The sequence below is a fragment of the Larimichthys crocea genome, chromosome XXI (genome assembly GCF_000972845.2).
Source record: "Larimichthys crocea isolate SSNF chromosome XXI, L_crocea_2.0, whole genome shotgun sequence".
NCBI classification, from domain to species: domain Eukaryota; kingdom Metazoa; phylum Chordata; class Actinopteri; family Sciaenidae; genus Larimichthys; species Larimichthys crocea.
The window spans coordinates 17,643,630-17,662,994 of NC_040031.1; the positions used below are offsets into that span (position 1 = coordinate 17,643,630).

General features: G+C 38.5%; 1 protein-coding gene across 1 annotated transcript; it reads right to left on the reverse strand.

Moving 5' to 3' along the window:
- Positions 1-6,620: 6,620 nt before the first annotated feature.
- si:dkeyp-59c12.1 lies at positions 6,621-8,025 on the reverse strand. Its single transcript, XM_019255841.2, has 4 exons — positions 7,810-8,025; positions 7,665-7,718; positions 7,497-7,573; positions 6,621-7,153 (listed from the first exon to the last, which is right to left on the reverse strand). The coding sequence occupies exons 1-4, from the start codon at positions 7,856-7,858 to the stop codon at positions 6,728-6,730; spliced, it is 606 nt and encodes a 201-aa protein (XP_019111386.1). The 5' UTR covers positions 7,859-8,025; the 3' UTR covers positions 6,621-6,727.
- Between the last annotated feature and the right edge of the window lie 11,340 nt (positions 8,026-19,365).

Genomic DNA, 19,365 nt, shown 5'->3' on the forward strand with positions numbered 1-19,365 from the left:
AGGAAGGAAGGAAGGAAGGAAAAAAACGACGAAAGGAAGGAAGGAGGAAGGAAGGAAGGAAGGAAGGAAAAAACAACGAAAGGAAGGAAGGAAGGAAGGAAAAAAACGACGGAAGGAAGGAAGGAAGGAAGGAAGGAAGGAAGGAAAAAACGATGGAAGGAAGGAAGGAAGGAAGGAAAAAAATGATGCTTGTTGTATTAATACTGTCAGGCACACTCAAAATTTCATTTGAAATTTTCTAGTTAGTATTGTTATTATTATTTCAGACTGAAGAGTTAAAATATCTTTCTGTTTTCTCACGTGTTCTTTTAGTATGTCCTGTGTTATGTGTGCTTCTGTATATAACCACTTATGGCCAGTTACTGCGTCTGCTGCAGGGGGGGCGGGCACAGTGTGATGAGTCACTCATCCCTGTGTTTGATTTAATTTACAGGCTCACGTGCGAGAATCTGTCTCACTTCCCCTCCATGTGAACCCCTCGTGTGAGAGGAAACGTTTTCCCAACTCAATCGCCCATTTTATATTAGATCAAAGCATTATCAGGTGTGCCCTTGAGACATGGATACCCTGCACTCTGTTGGGTATCGGGTTATTATTAAAGGCTCCAACAAGCCAATTACCTCTTGTTTCGCAGGATCATGTTATTAATGACGTCTTACATTTTAAAGCCCAAATGCAAAAAGCTTATTTTACTGTTTAATTATCTTTATTGGGAGAAATGTTGTAAACCTTTGCAAACATCATATAAGTTAGAAACCTTTATGAGCTGTTCACTGACATTATGCACTAGATGGATACTAAAAGCAACTTGCAGAGGAGAGTGTCTATATAAATGTTTATTACAGGTTACTCTTCTAGCTTAAGCCTTAAGAGACAGCCGATAAGTGTCTCTTGTCAACATGTCAACATGCGTACGTGCATCTCTGAGCCAATTTATTCCTGTCACAATCTCCTCCTTACTGCCTTCAGTGACATTTTGAAATGAGTCAAATGGAAAAAAAAAATAGACAATCTGGCACGAATATGCAAAAAGGTTTCATGTAAGAGAAGCCATGTGAAAAAGCACCAAGTGCTTCTGAACTTTGAACCTTCACTATTTTCCCTGCTGGAGGTTGAATTATGGTTACTGTGTGTACACACCAGGACCTTATTTGGAAAGCTGTTGAGCCGTGGAGCGCTGCAGGGGGTCCTTAAGTCTTTGCAGGGGAGCTTAGCAAAGGCAAAAGGGCATAGGCAAAGGGATAGTTGGCATTTTTGAACAGTTAACACATTTCTTATTAAATCTGTTTAACGAAAAGGCTCATTAAGCACCTCAATTTGTTTTACAGTCCACACATTCCAGACCCCCCCATGTAAATGCTTTATTAGGAAATTGAAAGTCATTGTCACGTTGACAAAGCTCGCAATGCCACAAGGTAAGAGTCCAGGTGTGAGCATGCCTCAGCTGAAACAGGACATTCAGTTCTTGCTGTTTGTTATATGACTGAATTATGAGAACGTTGTGTGAGCAGCCATAAGACAGCACCGTCTTGCCAAGAGTTAGATGAAAAGATAGCCACAGTTATATCTGTAAACTAAATAAAGCTCACAAATTACCACGTTACATCTAATCCATACATAATCCAAAGTGTAAAAATGTCAAGTTGCTGTTTTACGCGGGTTATGTAGGACTATTTCTTGGCCAATTAACAATCCAGGGTATAATACCTGTAGAAAGTAGGTGGATTTTGTTATTTTTTGACAGTCAGCCTTGATGTTTGACTTCTATTAAAGCAACATGACAGCAAATTTGAGCGAATGATTGAAAGATGATCAAGTCAAAGCTCAAAGTAGCCAAATAACTGGTCATAGCTAAAGCTAAATGTAAATAAGTTTGCCAAACAACATCTTATTAGTTCAGTTTACGAGTCCACATGAACACAGCAGAGGCTACATCCAGTCAGGTTCTGCTAAAAGGTAACTAGCGTAGTTCACAACAGAGGTATAGCTGCCAAGGTGCTGACTCATAGTGTAATCTGCACAGTTCACTGTGGTCCAGCAATCTGTAAATAATTCAACTTAATTAATTATTAATATTTCTAGTATGAGTCGAGTAGACGAGCAGACATACATGTAGTAGAGACATTTAAATATTGATCCCTAAAAAATAATCAGCCCCTTTTTGTCACCTCCACTTTTTCCGTAGAGACTGTTCTCTGTCTTTGTCGGCCAGAACAACCCAAGACTGATTGATTTTGTACTTATTATGGACTGTCATACTGTAATACTGCAACTGTTGAGTAGTCTTAGTTATTCAGTACAGGGATAATTATGTAAAATCACATTTTTAGATCATATTGTATGATTTGAGTGTGATAAACTTACTGTGAGTCTCATCATCTCCCTTCGTTTTATCTCTTTGTTTACAACATCTCTGAACATGATGACCTCCTAGCCTACTCAGGTTGCTTAAACAATAATCAAATAAGGCCTGCTTGTATTTAATAAGGTACAGGAAAATTACATTATCTTGCTGCATTGATTGCAGTTATGTCTCTTGAAAATGTACTGCCAGTTAGACAGGAAGCAGCCTTCAGTAGACGTCTAAAATGTGCCCTGAAGCTATGAGATACTGACGCATGTGTTAGATTGTATTTCTGTTATGACTTCGTCTGAAAAAGGTTAATGGATTTTTTTTGTTTTTTTCATTTAAGTTCAGATGTCATATTTCTCAAAGTCAAGCCAAAGTCTGCTGTTCAATCAGAAATCTATTCATGCTTTTTATATATATAAATAAATCAAATAAAACGTGAAGATTGGATGCACAGTTTACTTTCATGTAGATTTTGTTTCTTTGAAGCCACGGCGACAGAGACACTCTGATTACCTGCAGGCAGAGCTGGCACATAAATCATCAGCTGCCTTTTGATGATGCCGCTGTAGATGCTCAGCTCAGACTGGAAAAAATACAGACTGTGTCTCACATTAAAATGTATTAAGAAATCAAACATACAAACTATTTAGGATGACTGCAAATGTTTGATCTGGATTTGTTTTCATGCTTTAAGAACTGCCCTTCATAGTTTTTCAGGAATACTGTCCTGGTTTACTCACCTTAGTCTTCCCTAAGTGACTCAGACTGAAAATATTCAGTCATGGTCGAGTTATTTAGTTACTATTTGACTGAATGTGGGGTGAGAGTTACACACACAAAAAAACTGCTGAACCATGACAGTAAAAGACCGTAAAATATGCCATGAAATGAATTTATTTCAAAAAATTATATATTTTAAGGGAACTTATACAGATTAAAATAGTATTTTATATTAGAGAACAGTACAGTAAAACACTGTAATATTTAATGCCATATGTTACGGTCTTCTACATCACATGCCATTTTTGCCTCTTTTTTTTCCCATAAAAACAAGTTTGTTTAGTTTTCTTACAGTGCAACACACAATTTTTATTGTATCACAGTGACCATCGTCTAGAAAGCTGTCACACTCCTCACTCTCCAGTGACACCTCCACTCTCAGGAAGGTGTTGTTGTTGCTGCCACAAACTGTTTCTGTTTCAACTTGCTGATCGCAGCTTAAATCTCTTGTGTGAATCACATGAACTCATGGTCAGTGAGGCTAGTGAGAGCAGTACACTGATAAGAGGACTGGTTTCTTGTCTTGGGGCCTGCTTAAAAGCAGATTGTACGTATTGTAGCTGGGCACAGCATCGGTTTTTCCATTGAGTAAAGGTGCCGAGTCATGATGCACTTTCCGTCTGCGGTTGGTGCACCAGCACCTACAACAAGCCTTTATATATTAGTATCTTATTAAAATAACTGATTACTGTGCTGCCCAGTTTGAAATCATAAAGACATAATAAATGCAAAACAAACCTTAAATGTACATTCAATGCAGTAGCTGACCTGAGTTCAGTGTCAGGTTTCCTGTTTTCTGGCAGCTGATCTGATACCGTGAGGTGAGTGTGGACGTACTGTAGATCTCTGTGAAAACATTTCTGGCACCTTGACGAATTGGGTCATACTAAGGTGTACAAGGAGAAGTGTCTCCTGGGTGGGTGTGATAGATATCTGAGATATGGTGTGAAAGGCTTTGAAGTGTGGAAGCTTTGAAGATCTGCCGATGACAGTGGAGCACATTCAGCTCAGATTTTTGGTGTCAGTTTATACAAGGTGAAGCTGCTGTACATATTGTCATGGGGCATCATGTGTAACATGCTACATGTTGTACTATTAAGATACGAGCAACACGTACTATAATACTAACCCAGGATGAACATCACGTTTTTATCACTCGTGGCTGGTGCTTACATTTTACATTTTACCCAAAATACAACCACACACATACACAAAGGGCTCATAGACCTGCAAATGTGGAGAGATGGTGGAGTGATGGGCATACTCAATACATCCTGGACTTGAACTGGCCACCCACCCAAAGCCCAATCCCCACGGACTGAGTTACTGCTGCCCCAATTTTATATTATTTTGCATTTCAGGCTTTGTAAAAGTGCACATGTGGTACACAGTGTGTTACAAAAGTATCCTTTGTGATGCATTATACTTGCCAAGTTTCGAGAACAGGCGAGTTTCATCTTGAGGGTTGTGAATTAGGATGTTAATCACCATGCAAATGAAATATTGAAATTACAGTCTAATCATTCCCAAAGGTTTCTTTTTCTCATGTGCACATTTCAGTCAGACAATTCACGATTGGTATGTTTGTTACATCTAGACTTTGGCTTTCACAATAAGGATGCAAGTCTCCTCCTCCTCCTTATGATCAGACTATCCAGGGTATTATTAACGCCATGAGACTAAATTTCACGGGTTTTATTCTGTAGAAGTCTGTAACACGTGAAAAACATTTCACTGATTTCACCTCGAGTAAAACTTCTAGCAGCCCTTGCAGGTGAAACATCTTTATCAGGTTTGCTGTTTATTCTGGTTGCTGTTTTGAAGCAACCCAGAGAGGTTAGAGACTGTGACAAAGACCTGCAGATGCCAGACTGTCTTTGTCCCAGTCTTACTTTGTTAACCTGTGCCTTGTTCCTGTCAGATTCCCTCCTACGTAATTAAAGACAGGGGGAGCTGGCACCAGCTTACCTGCCATTTGCCCTCCCATGATGCCGCGTTAATAGCCACAAAGATGGACATGTCTCCTAACGAGAGAGTTTGAAGGGAGGAGAAGAAGAATAGACGTTTCCGATGCCTTTAATGGGGGTCAGACCAAGTTTACTGGAGCAGGTCAGTGACAAATTAAAGGATATTTTGAGGGGAGATGGTTTACTAGGTTCAGAGAGGAATTCAAAGACCATCACTGAAAAAGGGAATGATAATCTGGAGGATACGTGCGAGAGTTTATTTAAGTATTTGAATGTTTTACACTCAATATCATCTGTGTGAATCATTACATTTAGTTTTTTTTAGTGGGGATTTTTCAGCTCTTTAAACCTGCAGTGTAATTCATTTTAAATCCAGTATCATTCTTACACTCAGTCAACAATTATTTGCACCCACAGGATATTTAAAACATGTATAATTGCTGTCAGAAGAGAATATTTAATTAGAAAACAGTTTATTATCTCCAGTTTAGAGTCAGACACAGCCTTGCTCTCAGGCTGACAGGAGGCAGCGCCACTCAAAGTTTTCTGGCTGATTCACAAGTCTGAGCAGGATATTTTCTTCCACATACTTGCACAAATGAGGATGCTACTCTCGGCCAGCTTTTCCAAATATAGGACTCATTAGTCGTCACCAGGTCTCATGCTATTAGGCCATGAGATTCGGGAGAAGCTGACCTCCTTGTGGGGTATTTTCTCATGGTGCATCAATAAATAATCATATTTTTAGAAACAGCACAAATGAAAATCATACACACAAATATATATTTTATGCTTTATTTGAATCAGTGTAAGCCATATAACAAGGTTTAGACAAACAATACATTTCCGTATATGACTCATAAATATAGAAAACACTTTCTACACTGTTGCCCATGAAGTTGGAATAAAATATTTTTATCTCTACTCATGAAATGATTGTGACAATTTGATTTATTCTTGATAGATAAAGTGTCTTCTCAAAACTTTACTGATCAATCTCTTCCAAACATATCACAGTGAAAATTAAACTCGATGTGTATAAACAAGAATAAAAAAACAAAATTATTCCAACTTTATGGGCAAAAATGTATTTTACCTTACAGCATTTTGACTTGAATAAATACAAATATCCATGTTTTACTTTAAATATTCAGCAGGACGCTTTTCAGTCACTTTTTCCAGCAGTATAAAAGTTTCACTTGAGAACTGAAGAGTTTTCTTCAGTCTCATCAACATTATCTTTGGTCATATTTAATTTGTGCATAGAATTTCTTCCAATCTGAAGCTGGTATATATACTTATTGAGTGAGAGAGAGAGCATAAACATGTTGCATACTTTCTTGCACACAGTAGTTCATTACATGTCAAGTATCTGCATAATGAAAGAGCCTATGTCATTTCATCAGTCTTCCGTAGCTTTAAGTGCAGCTAACCTCACAACCTGTCACCAAAAACCTCTGTAACCTCTGTGAGGTTTTCTTCATGTTTTCTGAAGCTTAATGGCTTTTTTCTTTCCACACTTATTGGTGAACACAGCTCCTGTCTCTGTAGTGTCTCTGCCTCTGGAGACTTCACAGTTACCTTAAGCAAACTGCAATATCCATCCAGATTCATAGAAAACTAAACCCTAAAAGGAGTCTGTCCGTCTCCTGGCAAACACTGCAGACATGCTTTTCACGATGCCCTTGAACCCCAGAGGTCTTTTCATGGTCAGCTTGGCATCCTTCATCCTGTCCATCAGCCCATGAAACACCATGAGCACGCTGTGGTAGTTCTCGGCCACCGACACCTCATAGAAGTGGCAGTCTGTTTTGAGAGCCAGCAGCCAGCCCTCCTCGCTCAGCACTGTCCGCCTGTGGTGCAGGTCTCTCTTGTTACCCACAATCACTATGGGCGCTTTGTCTGCATTCAGGTAGTCTTTCGTGGACTTGATCGCCTGAATGAGTCTGCTGACGGTGTTGAAACTGGCTCTGTCGCAGATACTGTAGACGAGAATGTAGCCGTCTGCCCACTGGACCTTCTTCTCAAAGAGCGACGTCTCCACGGATAAATCCTGTGAAATCAGACAATTAGATTTATTTACAGCAGCAGCTGGTGGAATCAAGTAATAAAATACAATTACTGAAGTACAAAAGCACCTGTAGTTTCTTCATTTTATGTTCATTTACACTGTGCCGCTACATCTCAGACATTTAAGTGTTCACACATAAAACATCTGATTATACTCTAAAACATGATGCATTGTTATATTACATTATTGGATATGATTAAAATTAGCTGCAACATTTAAATGCACATTGTCTATTTCGTCAACACTGTTATCGGCACAACAAAACAGCTTTATTGATACCAGAAATCATGAATAGCAAATGTCTGATATTTATATTTCTCCTTACCTCAGAATAAGGTGAGTCCCAAATATTGACACTGATTTCCCTCCCATCCACCATAAAACTGTGACTGTAGATGGACTCTGTGAGAGAAAAAGTTTAAGAAGTTAGCTCAGAGTTAAATGAAGTTAAAAAGTCTGCACTGCATCGACTGTGAGTGAAAATTGGACTCACCAATATCTCCGTACTCTCCGATGAATCTCCGAGTTAAGAGGCGCACAGTCAGAGCTGGAAAAAAAAAAATCTTTAACGCATCATGTGCAACAGAAACATACAAGATAATTTCTCCTCTACATGCATGTTTGTTTGTTGTTTTTACCTGATTTCCCGACGCTTTCTGTCCCCATGACAACAATGTTGGTATCCATTTTCAGTGAAACAGCTGCGTCAAGCCGCTCAGCTCCATGTGAGGCGGAGGAGGCTGCTGCGGTGCTGCTGCTGCCGCCTCAGAGCGCTTATTATAGGGCAGACAGAGAGAGGGGCGGGGTGAACAAACCACCACCACCAACAACAACCACAACAACAGCACAGAGAGGCAGCAGCTATACTTCAGTGCTGACTCCTCCTCACGTGGTCCAGCTCACGGGCCTGTCTGTGTGACAGGTGTGTGTGACCAGAGGGCAGGTGAATGAAGACCAACCTACTCCTTTATTTTTTATGGCTTTATTATGTTGTTATTATGACATTCCGGTATGTCATTATACATAAATAGATCTAATAATCATCTCATAGGCTCATTATTCTTCTTTTTTTTGTATTATTCATGATACTTAAGGACGTCAGTGGTGATATGTGACTATAAGTATATTTAGGTTGAGTTTAGTAATCATGTGGAATATTTAGGGTTGATTTTCTCAACCTGATGAATGAAAATAAAAACTTTCTTGGCACGAGCAATTGAAGCGCATATTTAAAATCCTATGCCCTTATTGGTGTGACGTCATGTGGGCGGGCGGGGCAAACATCCAAACAGAAAGTCGAGTCTCTGTAAGCACGAGGTGAGGAGCATGACATAAGCTTTAGTTTTGTTTTTGTTTGTTTTTTTATCATAAGGTCAAAAAGCTGTCATAGCTAATATGATAGAAACATGAATATGATGAACTCCTGTAACAGAACTATTAATATCGATTTTATGAATTGTTTTTATTTAGTCCCAGTCACTCATACTGTGTTGGGTGATTATGAAAGTGCTTAAAGTCTTTCCTAATGAAGAAAAGGATCAGCTCTTTATGCTTCATATGTTTGGACCCCTAATCAGCCAGGAAAATGTTGGACAGCAATATCATACCGAAATATGATCTTATAATATACAACTAATATTGTAGTGGGCTGTGGTTCTGGTGCATCATATTTAAAAAGTGTTTCTAATATTTTGGTCCTCACATGTATGTGATACAACATCTCTAAAAACTACACCCTCAACAGTAAACCTAACAGTTAAATGAATCTGACACCCACAAGTGTACCTATCAAGTGGCCAGTCAGTTTATTATGATGATAATAATAATAATAATAATAATAATAATAATAATAATAATAATATTAATAATAATAATAATTAGTATTTTTGTTTTATAGAATTAAACAAATATTTTTCTCATCTTTCTGTTTAATAATTCAAATGTTTAAAAACATGTATTTACAGTGCTGGTATTAAAGTAAAGGTTTCATAATGTCATTGCAGTACTCAACTTTAATCAGTGCCTTCTCTTCTCTGCTGCTGTAATGTTAACAACAGCCACAAGAGGGAAGTAGGTTTCAGTAAATGTTTTCCACAGTAGGCGTGTGTTTTATTTTGCTTCCTGTGGCCAGAAAAGGCAGAGGAGGCCGGCCAGGCGGTGACTGGATGAACAGAAACAGACCCTCACATAATTGGCTTTGTAGACTATTAACACCCACCTCTCTCTCTCTCTCTCTCTCTCTCTCTCTCTCTCTCTCTCTCTGTGTGTGTGTGTGTCTTTTCCAGCTTTACTTACTCCTCTGTGGGCTACAATTTCCTGTTTTAATCAGATTTCTCACAGTAACCTGGTTTCTCGTCTGCAGTAAACAACAAATATTACTGTGTATAGATCACACAAGATCAAGTCAGGTATATATTTTAACATTTTTGTTTTAACTTTTTTGTTTAATTTACCTCTAATATGTTCCAGTCTTTACAGTATTATTGTAATACGATGAGCTCCTCGGTGACAGTAGCTGCTTATTTAAGCTGCAGCAGCAAAACCGGTTCACAGAAAGCTTTCGTATCGTCTCTGATATTATTTCCTCTCTCTTATCTTATGTAAATACGATTACTCTGAGCCTGGAAGCTCCAAGAAGATAGGTATTCAAATATTTGGATGTTCCCAATATACTGTGTGTGTATATATATATATATATACACACAACTGTTACAGCCAACAGCTTTACCCTCAGAGGTTTTATTGGATAACTCTGCATATTGCAGTGTTTAGTGTGTCACAAGATAAATGTGCTCATTAATTATTTAGCATTTATATATAAGTTAGAAATGTCATACATACTTTTCCTTTATCCTTGTTTATTGGTGCATTAACTGTGATTATGTGTAATAAAGGACAGAGTGCTTCACATGGTTTTTAAATGTCTATATTTATCATTATGAGAGGTGTTAGTACGTGTGGTGCCGACTCATTAAAAGAGATAGCTAAGATCATAATATATACAAATAGGTTCCTGAAATATATGCACATGTAGGTTACATTACAAACGAATGCATCAAAATTAATATCGCGTCATTTAAAAACATGCAGTTGAGAGTATTAATGTTTATCAAGTCCAAACACTTTTTAATGGTTTGAACAAACCGGTCGTCACATTTTCCAAACCATCAGCATTAATCAGCTTCATGACCACGGCGCGTCAGCACCTTCTCAGTGGCCAGAGAAGGTGCCACATCCTGAATATTCATATTGTACAGCTGAAATGGTGAGACAGCTTTATCGAGAAAGAAACAATACCCATAAAAATGTTATTTACAAGATAAACATAAAACCAAAACCACCTCCTCTTTTTCCAGATGGATGTAGTTTTTGTGAGTGTATTTCATTAGACAGTTAACAGGCTGCAAATCCTCCTGTGTGCCAATAAAATTAGTCTCAACAGATGCTTAACAGCACAACAGAGTTTAAGCTGAAGATAATGATTTACTTCTTTATAGCTCTGAATCTCACTGCTCTTGTCTCTTTTAGTCAAGAAAATAGATGAACAACTGCCAAGATATTTCATTTAGTCAATAAAAGTAACAGAACTTATTAAAACTGTGCCTCAGTGCTGATGGGGGAACTCACACTTACACCAGTGTATTGGTCTGTAAATGATGACTAAGTAAATATAGTTTTAACTGTCAAACTGGAGGTCTGTTTGACAGTTTCCAGCATGTGACCCATAAATAAACATCAACATGTTTTTTTCATCTTTATCTTTGCATGTTTCATAATTCATTCTCAGTGTCTTAATACCGAACAGGACTTTAAAAAGAAGCGGGGATTTAATCATTTTAAAAGAGCAAGGTATACTGTAGGTATTTAGGTTAATACCAAACATACATTAGTACATTAAAATTCATATTATTCATCATAATTTAGAGTATTAAGGACACAAACCTCTGCAACATTCAGAGTAGTTTAACAATCTCAATAAGGTATTTTCGTCAAAAGCTGTTTCGCAGCTTAGGCTGTGTGTGCTTGCAAATAAATCTTCTTACGGACTTAAACTCACTTATGTGCGTTCAGTGCTAGACTGTGGCATAGGCAGTATAGGCAAATAGTAAAACTAGTTGGTACTATTATTTCTTGATGTGAAAAAAATAAGGCCACTTTAATTTAACTGAATAGCAAAGCCTATTAAATAATAATTTCTGACTGATTAGACTGTACCTCCTCTCAGTTTTCCGTATTGACAATAATAATGTGAAAACACCAAATCTCTCTGGTGCTCAGGGGAAGGAATCTTTGTAAAGATTAGATTTATTCAGCAGGTGTTTACATCTGACTACATTTTTTATTGATATCTGGTTATCTAACATTTGCTCTGCTTGTAATAGTCAGTCAAAATGTTTCATTTTCCACACCTTCATATATTAGAGTTGATTAGACTGTAACACCCAGTGGTTTCAGACACTCCTCTTCTCTCTTCAGATGTGCTGTTGACACCAGTTATCGCCTTCAGCATCATCAAGCGATCCTCCTGTCGCCTCCACCTCTTGTTTACAGTTTTTATTTTATTTTGTGGGTAGTTAAATCTTGTACACTGTGTACTCTGTGTTTGGATAAAAGATGTCAGATGGTAGGCCTTATTTAAATTTGCACTTCATTTGCATTAGATTTGAAATGTGCCACTTTGAAAAAAGAGAAGGTAGAAAATGAACTGATGGGAGGCTAAAGTACGACGTTCAGCTTGTCAGAGATGTGTACATTAAATGTACATTCATATTTAAACTATTAGGCCACACCTGAGTTCATGTCATAAACACTGCTGCACATATAGACAAATACATACAAAATGAGACTCACAGCATGTTCATAGTGTTCTGTGCTCAACTGTATTAAAGCTGTGTTATTTGCTTGGAGGCAGCAGAACACGCTGTTAAGACAACACTGATAAATTATCTCTTTGTTAAGTTGTCAGATGTGTCAAAAAACAGTTGCCTATTTGCAAATCCAACAGAGAGCAACACTAGCATTTATTTAAAGTCATGTTTCAGGCCGCTTGATGAATGTATATCCAGTATACTCCAGTAGTCTCCAACCCTCTACTGAGGGAAGTATGTGTCTCTTTAGCTGCTAAATGCTCGCCAACTGTGTCTATCTGCTGTTTGGTGGGTTTATGAAGGGTTTATCAAAGCTTATCACTGGAAACAGCTGCCTGCAAAGAAACAAAACAAAGATCTTAAAATGCTTTGCAGAGGTGACGAAAACCTCAGAGTCAGATGATATGTGACGATACAGATCATCTGTGGCTTCATCACTCCACACCCACTGATAAAACACCAAGCTAGCAGCTTTGTAAGGGTGTAGGCACAGTGATGATTTGTAATAAATGTTAACAACAGCATGTTAATATGCTTCATGTTTTGCAGGTATAATACCACATTCACCATCTTAGTTAGGCATGTTAGCACTCTAACATTTGAAGCTTTTAGCAGAGTTTCAAGAGCAGGAACACATATCAGTGGGGCCTCTAGCGGCATAAACAATAAATACTCTCTAAACTACGCTCTCTTTATTCTGTGCCCTCTTCCCTTTTGTTTCTATTACTTCTTACTCTCCTTCTACTCTCAATGGGGTCCTGGGGGTCTATCATGCCCAGACTATGGCAGATTCCCTACCAAAATTACCCACAAAGCAACAGTATCCAAGTAACTATCTTTCCATTTGGCCATAAACCATTCAAATGCATCTGGTGAAATGGTGTGTTCCTCGCTACAGCACAGTACCTACGCCTAGCCTACGGGCGGCTGATGGGAATGTTTTGCATTCGTTTTGCAGGTATTATGTAACAGCTATTCACCCTGAGGGGAGTATCTGTACTAAATTCCATCTGCACGACACTTAGGTCAAGATATTTTACTTAAAACCACAAGTGTCAACCTTGTTTTGGTGCTTGAAGTAAAGTCAGTCGGATTCATCTTCTGTGCAAGATTAACGTCTGTGCAAAAATTCTTTTTTATTGGAATCTGTTTGATAGTCTGTTTGAGATATTTCAGACTACTGTAGTGATCGACTAGCAAACCCAGCACAAACACTGAATTAGAGCAACTCTGAACATGTGTACTATCTGAACAGCAATGTTTAGACTTAAAGTGCACATTTAATGTGCATTTTGTAAAAGATGCAGAGCTGGAATCTGTTTGGACATCTGCAGACAAAGACAGATTGAGATTTCCGTCCAAAGCAAACGACTAATCAGGTGCTTGCAGCTGATAAAACTGAAGGCATCCATCATCAGCGGCCACTTATATACTGATGCTCTCATTAGACAGCTGTGATACAGGGCTAGAGAACGGGGGCGGGGGAGGCAGGCCATTACCATGTCATTTCCCAGACAGGAAGGAAGCTTTCAGACTCACACCATGAGAATTACAGGATGAGGGAAAAAGATCAGGGCGCACCACCTTTTATGTGCAGAGACTCAGATAATTTCTCCTCTATCACATTGGCAAGGAAAGAGGAGGAAAGAGACCTCTCCAAACAAAATCTAGCAAATATGTAGATTTCCTATTAACCAGCCTTTCCAGTGTCCTCAACTAAATCTGTCTGACTGAAAATATAACTTTGAGTTGTTGTCCCTGCAGATATTAACATTTCTAATCCCTCCACTTTATATAAAAATGTGGTTTAATGGCTCATATACAGTGCTAACTTGAAAAAACATGTTTTCCAGGCTGCTGTCCCACTGCGGCTGTGTTTGTCAGAAGACCATATGTTCACATGTTGCTTTTAGTTTGGTTGCATTTGATTTGAAGAATGGCTGTGTGTTTACCGGGAAAAGTGCTGCTTAAATATTTCATGGTATAATATGGTAAGTGGTTCACAATGGTCCCCGTAGGCCCCGTAGAATTTCACATAATGTTCCTTTCAGTTTGTGCCCCGGGGCAGGAGAGCCACACCTACACTACTTTTTATTTTTGAGAAATAATTATAGCTAGAGCAGCACATTGTTTAACAAAAAAAAAATCACTAATTTAACATTATTGCACCTGAAATCATGAATTATCAAATTCAAAACAAGTTGTAACTGACTGTGGTTTAAAGGTCAAATGTGTAAGATTTAGGGATATTTATTGGTAGAATGTGGCAGAAATTAAACATGTGTATGATTTAAAAATAAGAATATTTATGTTTACATGTTTGATTTGAAACATAACTCAAAATGAATGCTTACTTTCTTCCATGTCTGTGTAAATAAACACAACTAACATGTTTGCCACATCAGCTTCATGATGTGATAATGCGGTGTGGCCAAAAACTAAATTAATGCTGGTTTAAAGCTGCCATATTAATAATATAATATAAAATCTACCAACAATATGAAGCTTGTAGTGATGAACCGAAAAGGGAACTATCACCTAAATCTGCAGCTCTCCTCAGCTTCACAGAGCTTCATAGTGAGTTTTCAGCTCATTGTTGAGCCATCTGGTGTGTGCAGCAGGTAGCACCCACTGTAGGTAGGTAGGTAGGTAGGTAGGTAGATAGATAGATAGATAGATAGATAGATAGATAGATAGATAGATAGATAGATAGAGAGAGAGAGAGAGAGAGAGAGAGAGAGAGAGAGAGAGAGAGAGAGAAATCATCAAGATAAAATATTTAAAGTGTATTTTTTAATTGCTAAAAGCAGGATAACATTTATCCACTAAACACCACTGTTAAGTCACTGTAGACCTGAGAAGAAGAGAATTAAATTACTCCTATAATGATGCAAATCGTGGAGGCAGGAGGGTTAATGAGTAGCACTGCAACAGCTTCCTGTTTATTTGCATACACATTCTGTATGTACATGTGCTTGAGACAGAGTGAAGCAACAATACTGTGAAGACTGACGAGACCTCGTGGCTTGAGAGAGATCTTACATAAACCTTTTTCACGTGTTTTGGAAAGAGTCTGAGACTAGGAATGCCACCAAGGCCGGAAAAGTCACATGAAAAATCTGCTTGTGAATTATCTCTTCAGTCACATGAAATCATCTTAACACTGGAAAGCCTCCAGGAACAGAGAGCCTTTTGGACGTGGAGCCCAATTAGTCAGCTTTTCAACGTGAATTATCAGCCAACCACATGCCAAACATTGACTGATGATCAAAATGTCACTGACTAAAATATCTCCTTTGCAAAAGGAGCGATGAAATCTGCTGAGCTGAGAGGATGAAGCCTTCAGAACTGCTTTGCTGTTATGGACTGTGTCATGTTTTAAGGCTGCAGAGTGCTGGTTACTGTTTCTCATAAGAGTGGCTGCCAAATCCCACCATGTGGATGACTCCACCCATCTTAAACAAAGCCTTGCTTTAACTTCCCCTTTAAGTCCAGAATGGCATCCTTTGATTTATGAGTCTTTTCCTCCGTATAGTTGCCAGTTGTAGCTGAGCCATAGCAAGAAGGCTTTAATTAAAGGGATTATAGGCCTGTGGTAATTCACATTTCAAAAAAGGTCACATGACATTTCATATACTTTCTGCTTTCTACTCATACTGTTAAGCTGCTGAGCTCTTCTCTTTATTTCTGCTTCAGGTGTTTACACTGTTGCACCATGTCAGGCAGATAACTTAAGACTGAAGCTGAGATATGATCACCTTTTAAGTTGATATGCTGAACTTATTAGCAAACAGTAAACTACACAGCTAGTAGACACAGATATTGTCATATATACACACCAACTCTGGCCACGGATGTTAGTCCAATATTAACTCTGCCAACTCCTACAGGAAATGTCTCTCTCTTTAGCTGCTAAATGATCCACTATGCTCCCCAGTCTAGTCACTAACTGTGTCTGCATGCTGTTTGGAGCTGAGCAGGTAATGTACCGTGAGTGATTTCTTTAGTTTTTCTGCAAAACCAATCGCCTGTTGCAGCCTAATACAACGCAATGAGAGCAGTTAGAGTGAACCAACGGTAAAGCTCTGTCAGACCAAAGGGAGCTGTGGATTTGGGTCATAATTCTCTGTAGGTTCATCACTACATGATTGACAGATTTATCTTGAATGATCAAACAATCAGATTTAAATAACCGTAGTGTGTCTTGGAGTAGCTTTGTTTTCTCTTCTTTTTTTAATCCTAATTGTACATTTAGGTTAATTGTGGTTCAATTTTCACTGTGATATGTTTGGTAGAGATTGATCAATAAAGTTTTGGAAAGATACTCTTTATCTATCAAGAATAAATTACATTGTCACAATCATTTCATGAGAAGAGGTCAAAATATTTTATTCCAACTTCATGGGCAACAGTGTATTTAAAAGTGACTATCAATAAAAACAATGTCAGCATTGTGTCGCCCTAAAAAGATCCACAAAATGTTTAAAGATTTAAAAGGATCAATTGACATGGTATGTTTTTATTAGTGTATAATTACCTGAAAATAAGATTGAAATAAAATACTTTCATTATCTCAGAATGAGACATTTTGAAATACAGAGGTCTTGTCGAGTCCACAGTGTTTAACTGCCAAGGTTTTGCAGCCATCATTTTTTAGTTTTCGCTACACACTTGGAAAAGGGTGAGGTGGGGAATATTCAGTTAATTGCAATCTGAAACTTCACTGCTAGATGCCACAAATTCCCACACACTGGACCTTTAAAATCCATGTGCTACTTTTTAAAATGTTGAAGCCATGATGAAGCAGTTGAACAAAAAGCCACATAAGAATTTTAACAATCTTTGTTTGTGCGATTACATGAAAAATAAATATTTTAAATAAACATATTGAGGGTGCATAATGATCTCCTGAGGGCAGACAAATACGTTTTTGGCTAAACTGTAGCACATTGTGCTAAAGAAGTGATCCAGAGGCATGTGACTGCTGCTTGTGGTTATGTAAAACACAGTATACAGTAATTCTCATGATAAGCTGTTTAACTATCCAAAGTTTAGTGCCCAGATCAGTTTGCCCTCAACTTGTATAACCAACAAAAGAGTTCTTTGTGGTGTGTTCAGGACACATTTGTGTATATCCTGGTTCTCATCTTTGTAAAGTTATAAACGAGGCTCAAATCTTGAACATGAGTTAGAAAAGTGCCAGCGCAGGTTGGACATCACAGTGCTTCAACAACAAGCTTGTTCATGTCGATGCAAGCTGCGACTCTCGATGGCTCCCTGCGGCGACCTATTCTGTCCCGCCTTTGTTTCCATCTCACCCCACTTGTAACTCAAAACTTTTCACTTCTTTTTTTTCCCCCCACAGTACTTCTACTTCTCCGCTGACCTTTTTGTGTGCATGCCATCCGACTTGTCTTTCTGGTTTTAAGGAGCTTTGTATTTTTTTTTCTTCCCCTGATGTATGCGTTCATGTGGCACTGCAAACTTTCATTCCCATGAAGCAGGTTGGACTGGTGTTTAAAATGGCAAAGATGTCAACAAATATGTGCTTGTACTTTTGAGAATGCCACCTCTGCTGGGTGGAGTAACCTTCCTATGAATCTGATATGTTTTCAGCATTGTGTGTTACAGGAAACATCAGTTGAATTAAAAAAAATAGTAGCCTCATGAGCTTCATTGGGCGAGGTTGCATTTGGAAATAAGCACATGTATCCCCTGGCTTTATTTACTCTGGACCATGTGGCTTTCTACATGCTATGTTTGAAACCCTCTCCCCAGCAGCACAGACAATATTACTCTATTTTAAACCACACGCTGTCTCCTCCATTGATACCAGTGTAAAAATAGACAGCAGAGCGGCAGCATGAAAACATTTAAAATGTGGAACAGACAGCGGCCCGCTATATTTAGACAGGACACAATCAGAAAGAAGGGAAAAAGTGCCTAGTGACATTTTCCCCATTGAAGCTGCAAATGCCATTTGACTGTCCTTACATCCATGCAGCATTTATGTGCCCTGAAGATCTCTGAGGGGAAAACTGAGTTGAGAATTTGAAACATCACTTCTGGTCACTCAAGAAAATGGACTACGACAAGAAAAATGTCTACTGTTTGAGTCTGACTTCCAGTGTTGTAAGAAATGAGGGATGAAAACTGATGTTGGTTATTAATTGCCAGTGAACACTGATGGTTTTTAATGACATGGCTTTATTCCAGCATCTGAAGTAGCATCTTAAAACTGTTTGTCTTTTTGTTATGGCACATGATGAAGCTGAATATCGGCCAAACATTCAGGGTTATGAATGCGGATTAATAAACAATGAGGAAACATGTTGGGAGTTTCCAAAATATTCTTGCATCTGTGAGTTTTATGTAAGTGGCGTCCTCTGCAGAGGACCGCTCCCTTCAGGTGAAATTCCAGCTGAGCACAGCTGAGTGATGCCGTGCCCGAGGCAGGACCGGCCTGGTTGTTGGTCTGAAGGAGAGACAGATCAGGACGAAGAGGGGGAGATGTCACTGTCTGAACATGCAGAGGAATTAATGGAGAACTGGTGTTTGGATGAATAAAAGTCTTCAGGTTACATAACAACATGACATGAAGTATTTATAGTGATCATTTTAAACAGTTGTTTTTAGATTATGAAACTGTAGTAGTGTAGTTTGGGAAGAAATACAACATGAGGCGAGGATAAAAAAAAATGATGATAAGACTCAAGGAAGTTACTGCACTTGTTTAGATCACGTAAACATTTTTTGTTCCTGTTCAGATTATATCAATGAGATACACCGTGTTCATCAGAGAGCTGGATTTTTATGCTTTGAAGAGAGTCATGTTAGCTGTTCTCCCCCTCTGCATGCTAAGCTGCCACCTCTACCTTTAAATCTACATTTGACTTTTTTGTGTCATCTTTTTGCAAAGGATAGAATGAAACAGCTTAATTCTCCTTGAAGGAATTGATGGCTATAACTGGATTATCATGATAGAAAAAACGTTTAGCATCTTCATAAAGCAGCTGCAGCGTCAGCAGTTACCCATAATACCTGTGTTTTTACAGTAACTCACACAATCAGTCCATCAGTTGATGAGTTCATAACATAAGCAGAAAAGTCCCTTTGCACTGTGCCGTGAACCGTTCCCACAGCAACCGCCGTGGCTTAAGAGCAAGGCTGAAGATTTTCGGATGGTTGCCAACGTGTAATGACAGATGAGATGAGGGTGGTGAAACCATTATTTGACTTTCATTTCTTTTGAACACCACGACTGGTAAAGACTAGTGTTTTTGCTGTGGAAGCCTCCTTGGTAACTGACTCAGTTTCCACTGCAGG

What these genes read in the sequence shown, in the direction of transcription:
- si:dkeyp-59c12.1 (XM_019255841.2), bottom strand. Translation starts at nt 7,858, where the DNA reads ATGGATACCAACATTGTTGTCATGGGGACAGAAAGCGTCGGGAAATCA. An exon ending in CGGAGAGTACGGAGATATTG is followed by an intron (nt 7,574 to 7,664) that starts GTGAGTCCAATT and finishes TTTCTCTCACAG; the next exon opens with AGTCCATCTACAGTCACAGT. An exon ending in GGGACTCACCTTATTCTGAG is followed by an intron (nt 7,154 to 7,496) that starts GTAAGGAGAAAT and finishes CTGATTTCACAG; the next exon opens with GATTTATCCGTGGAGACGTC.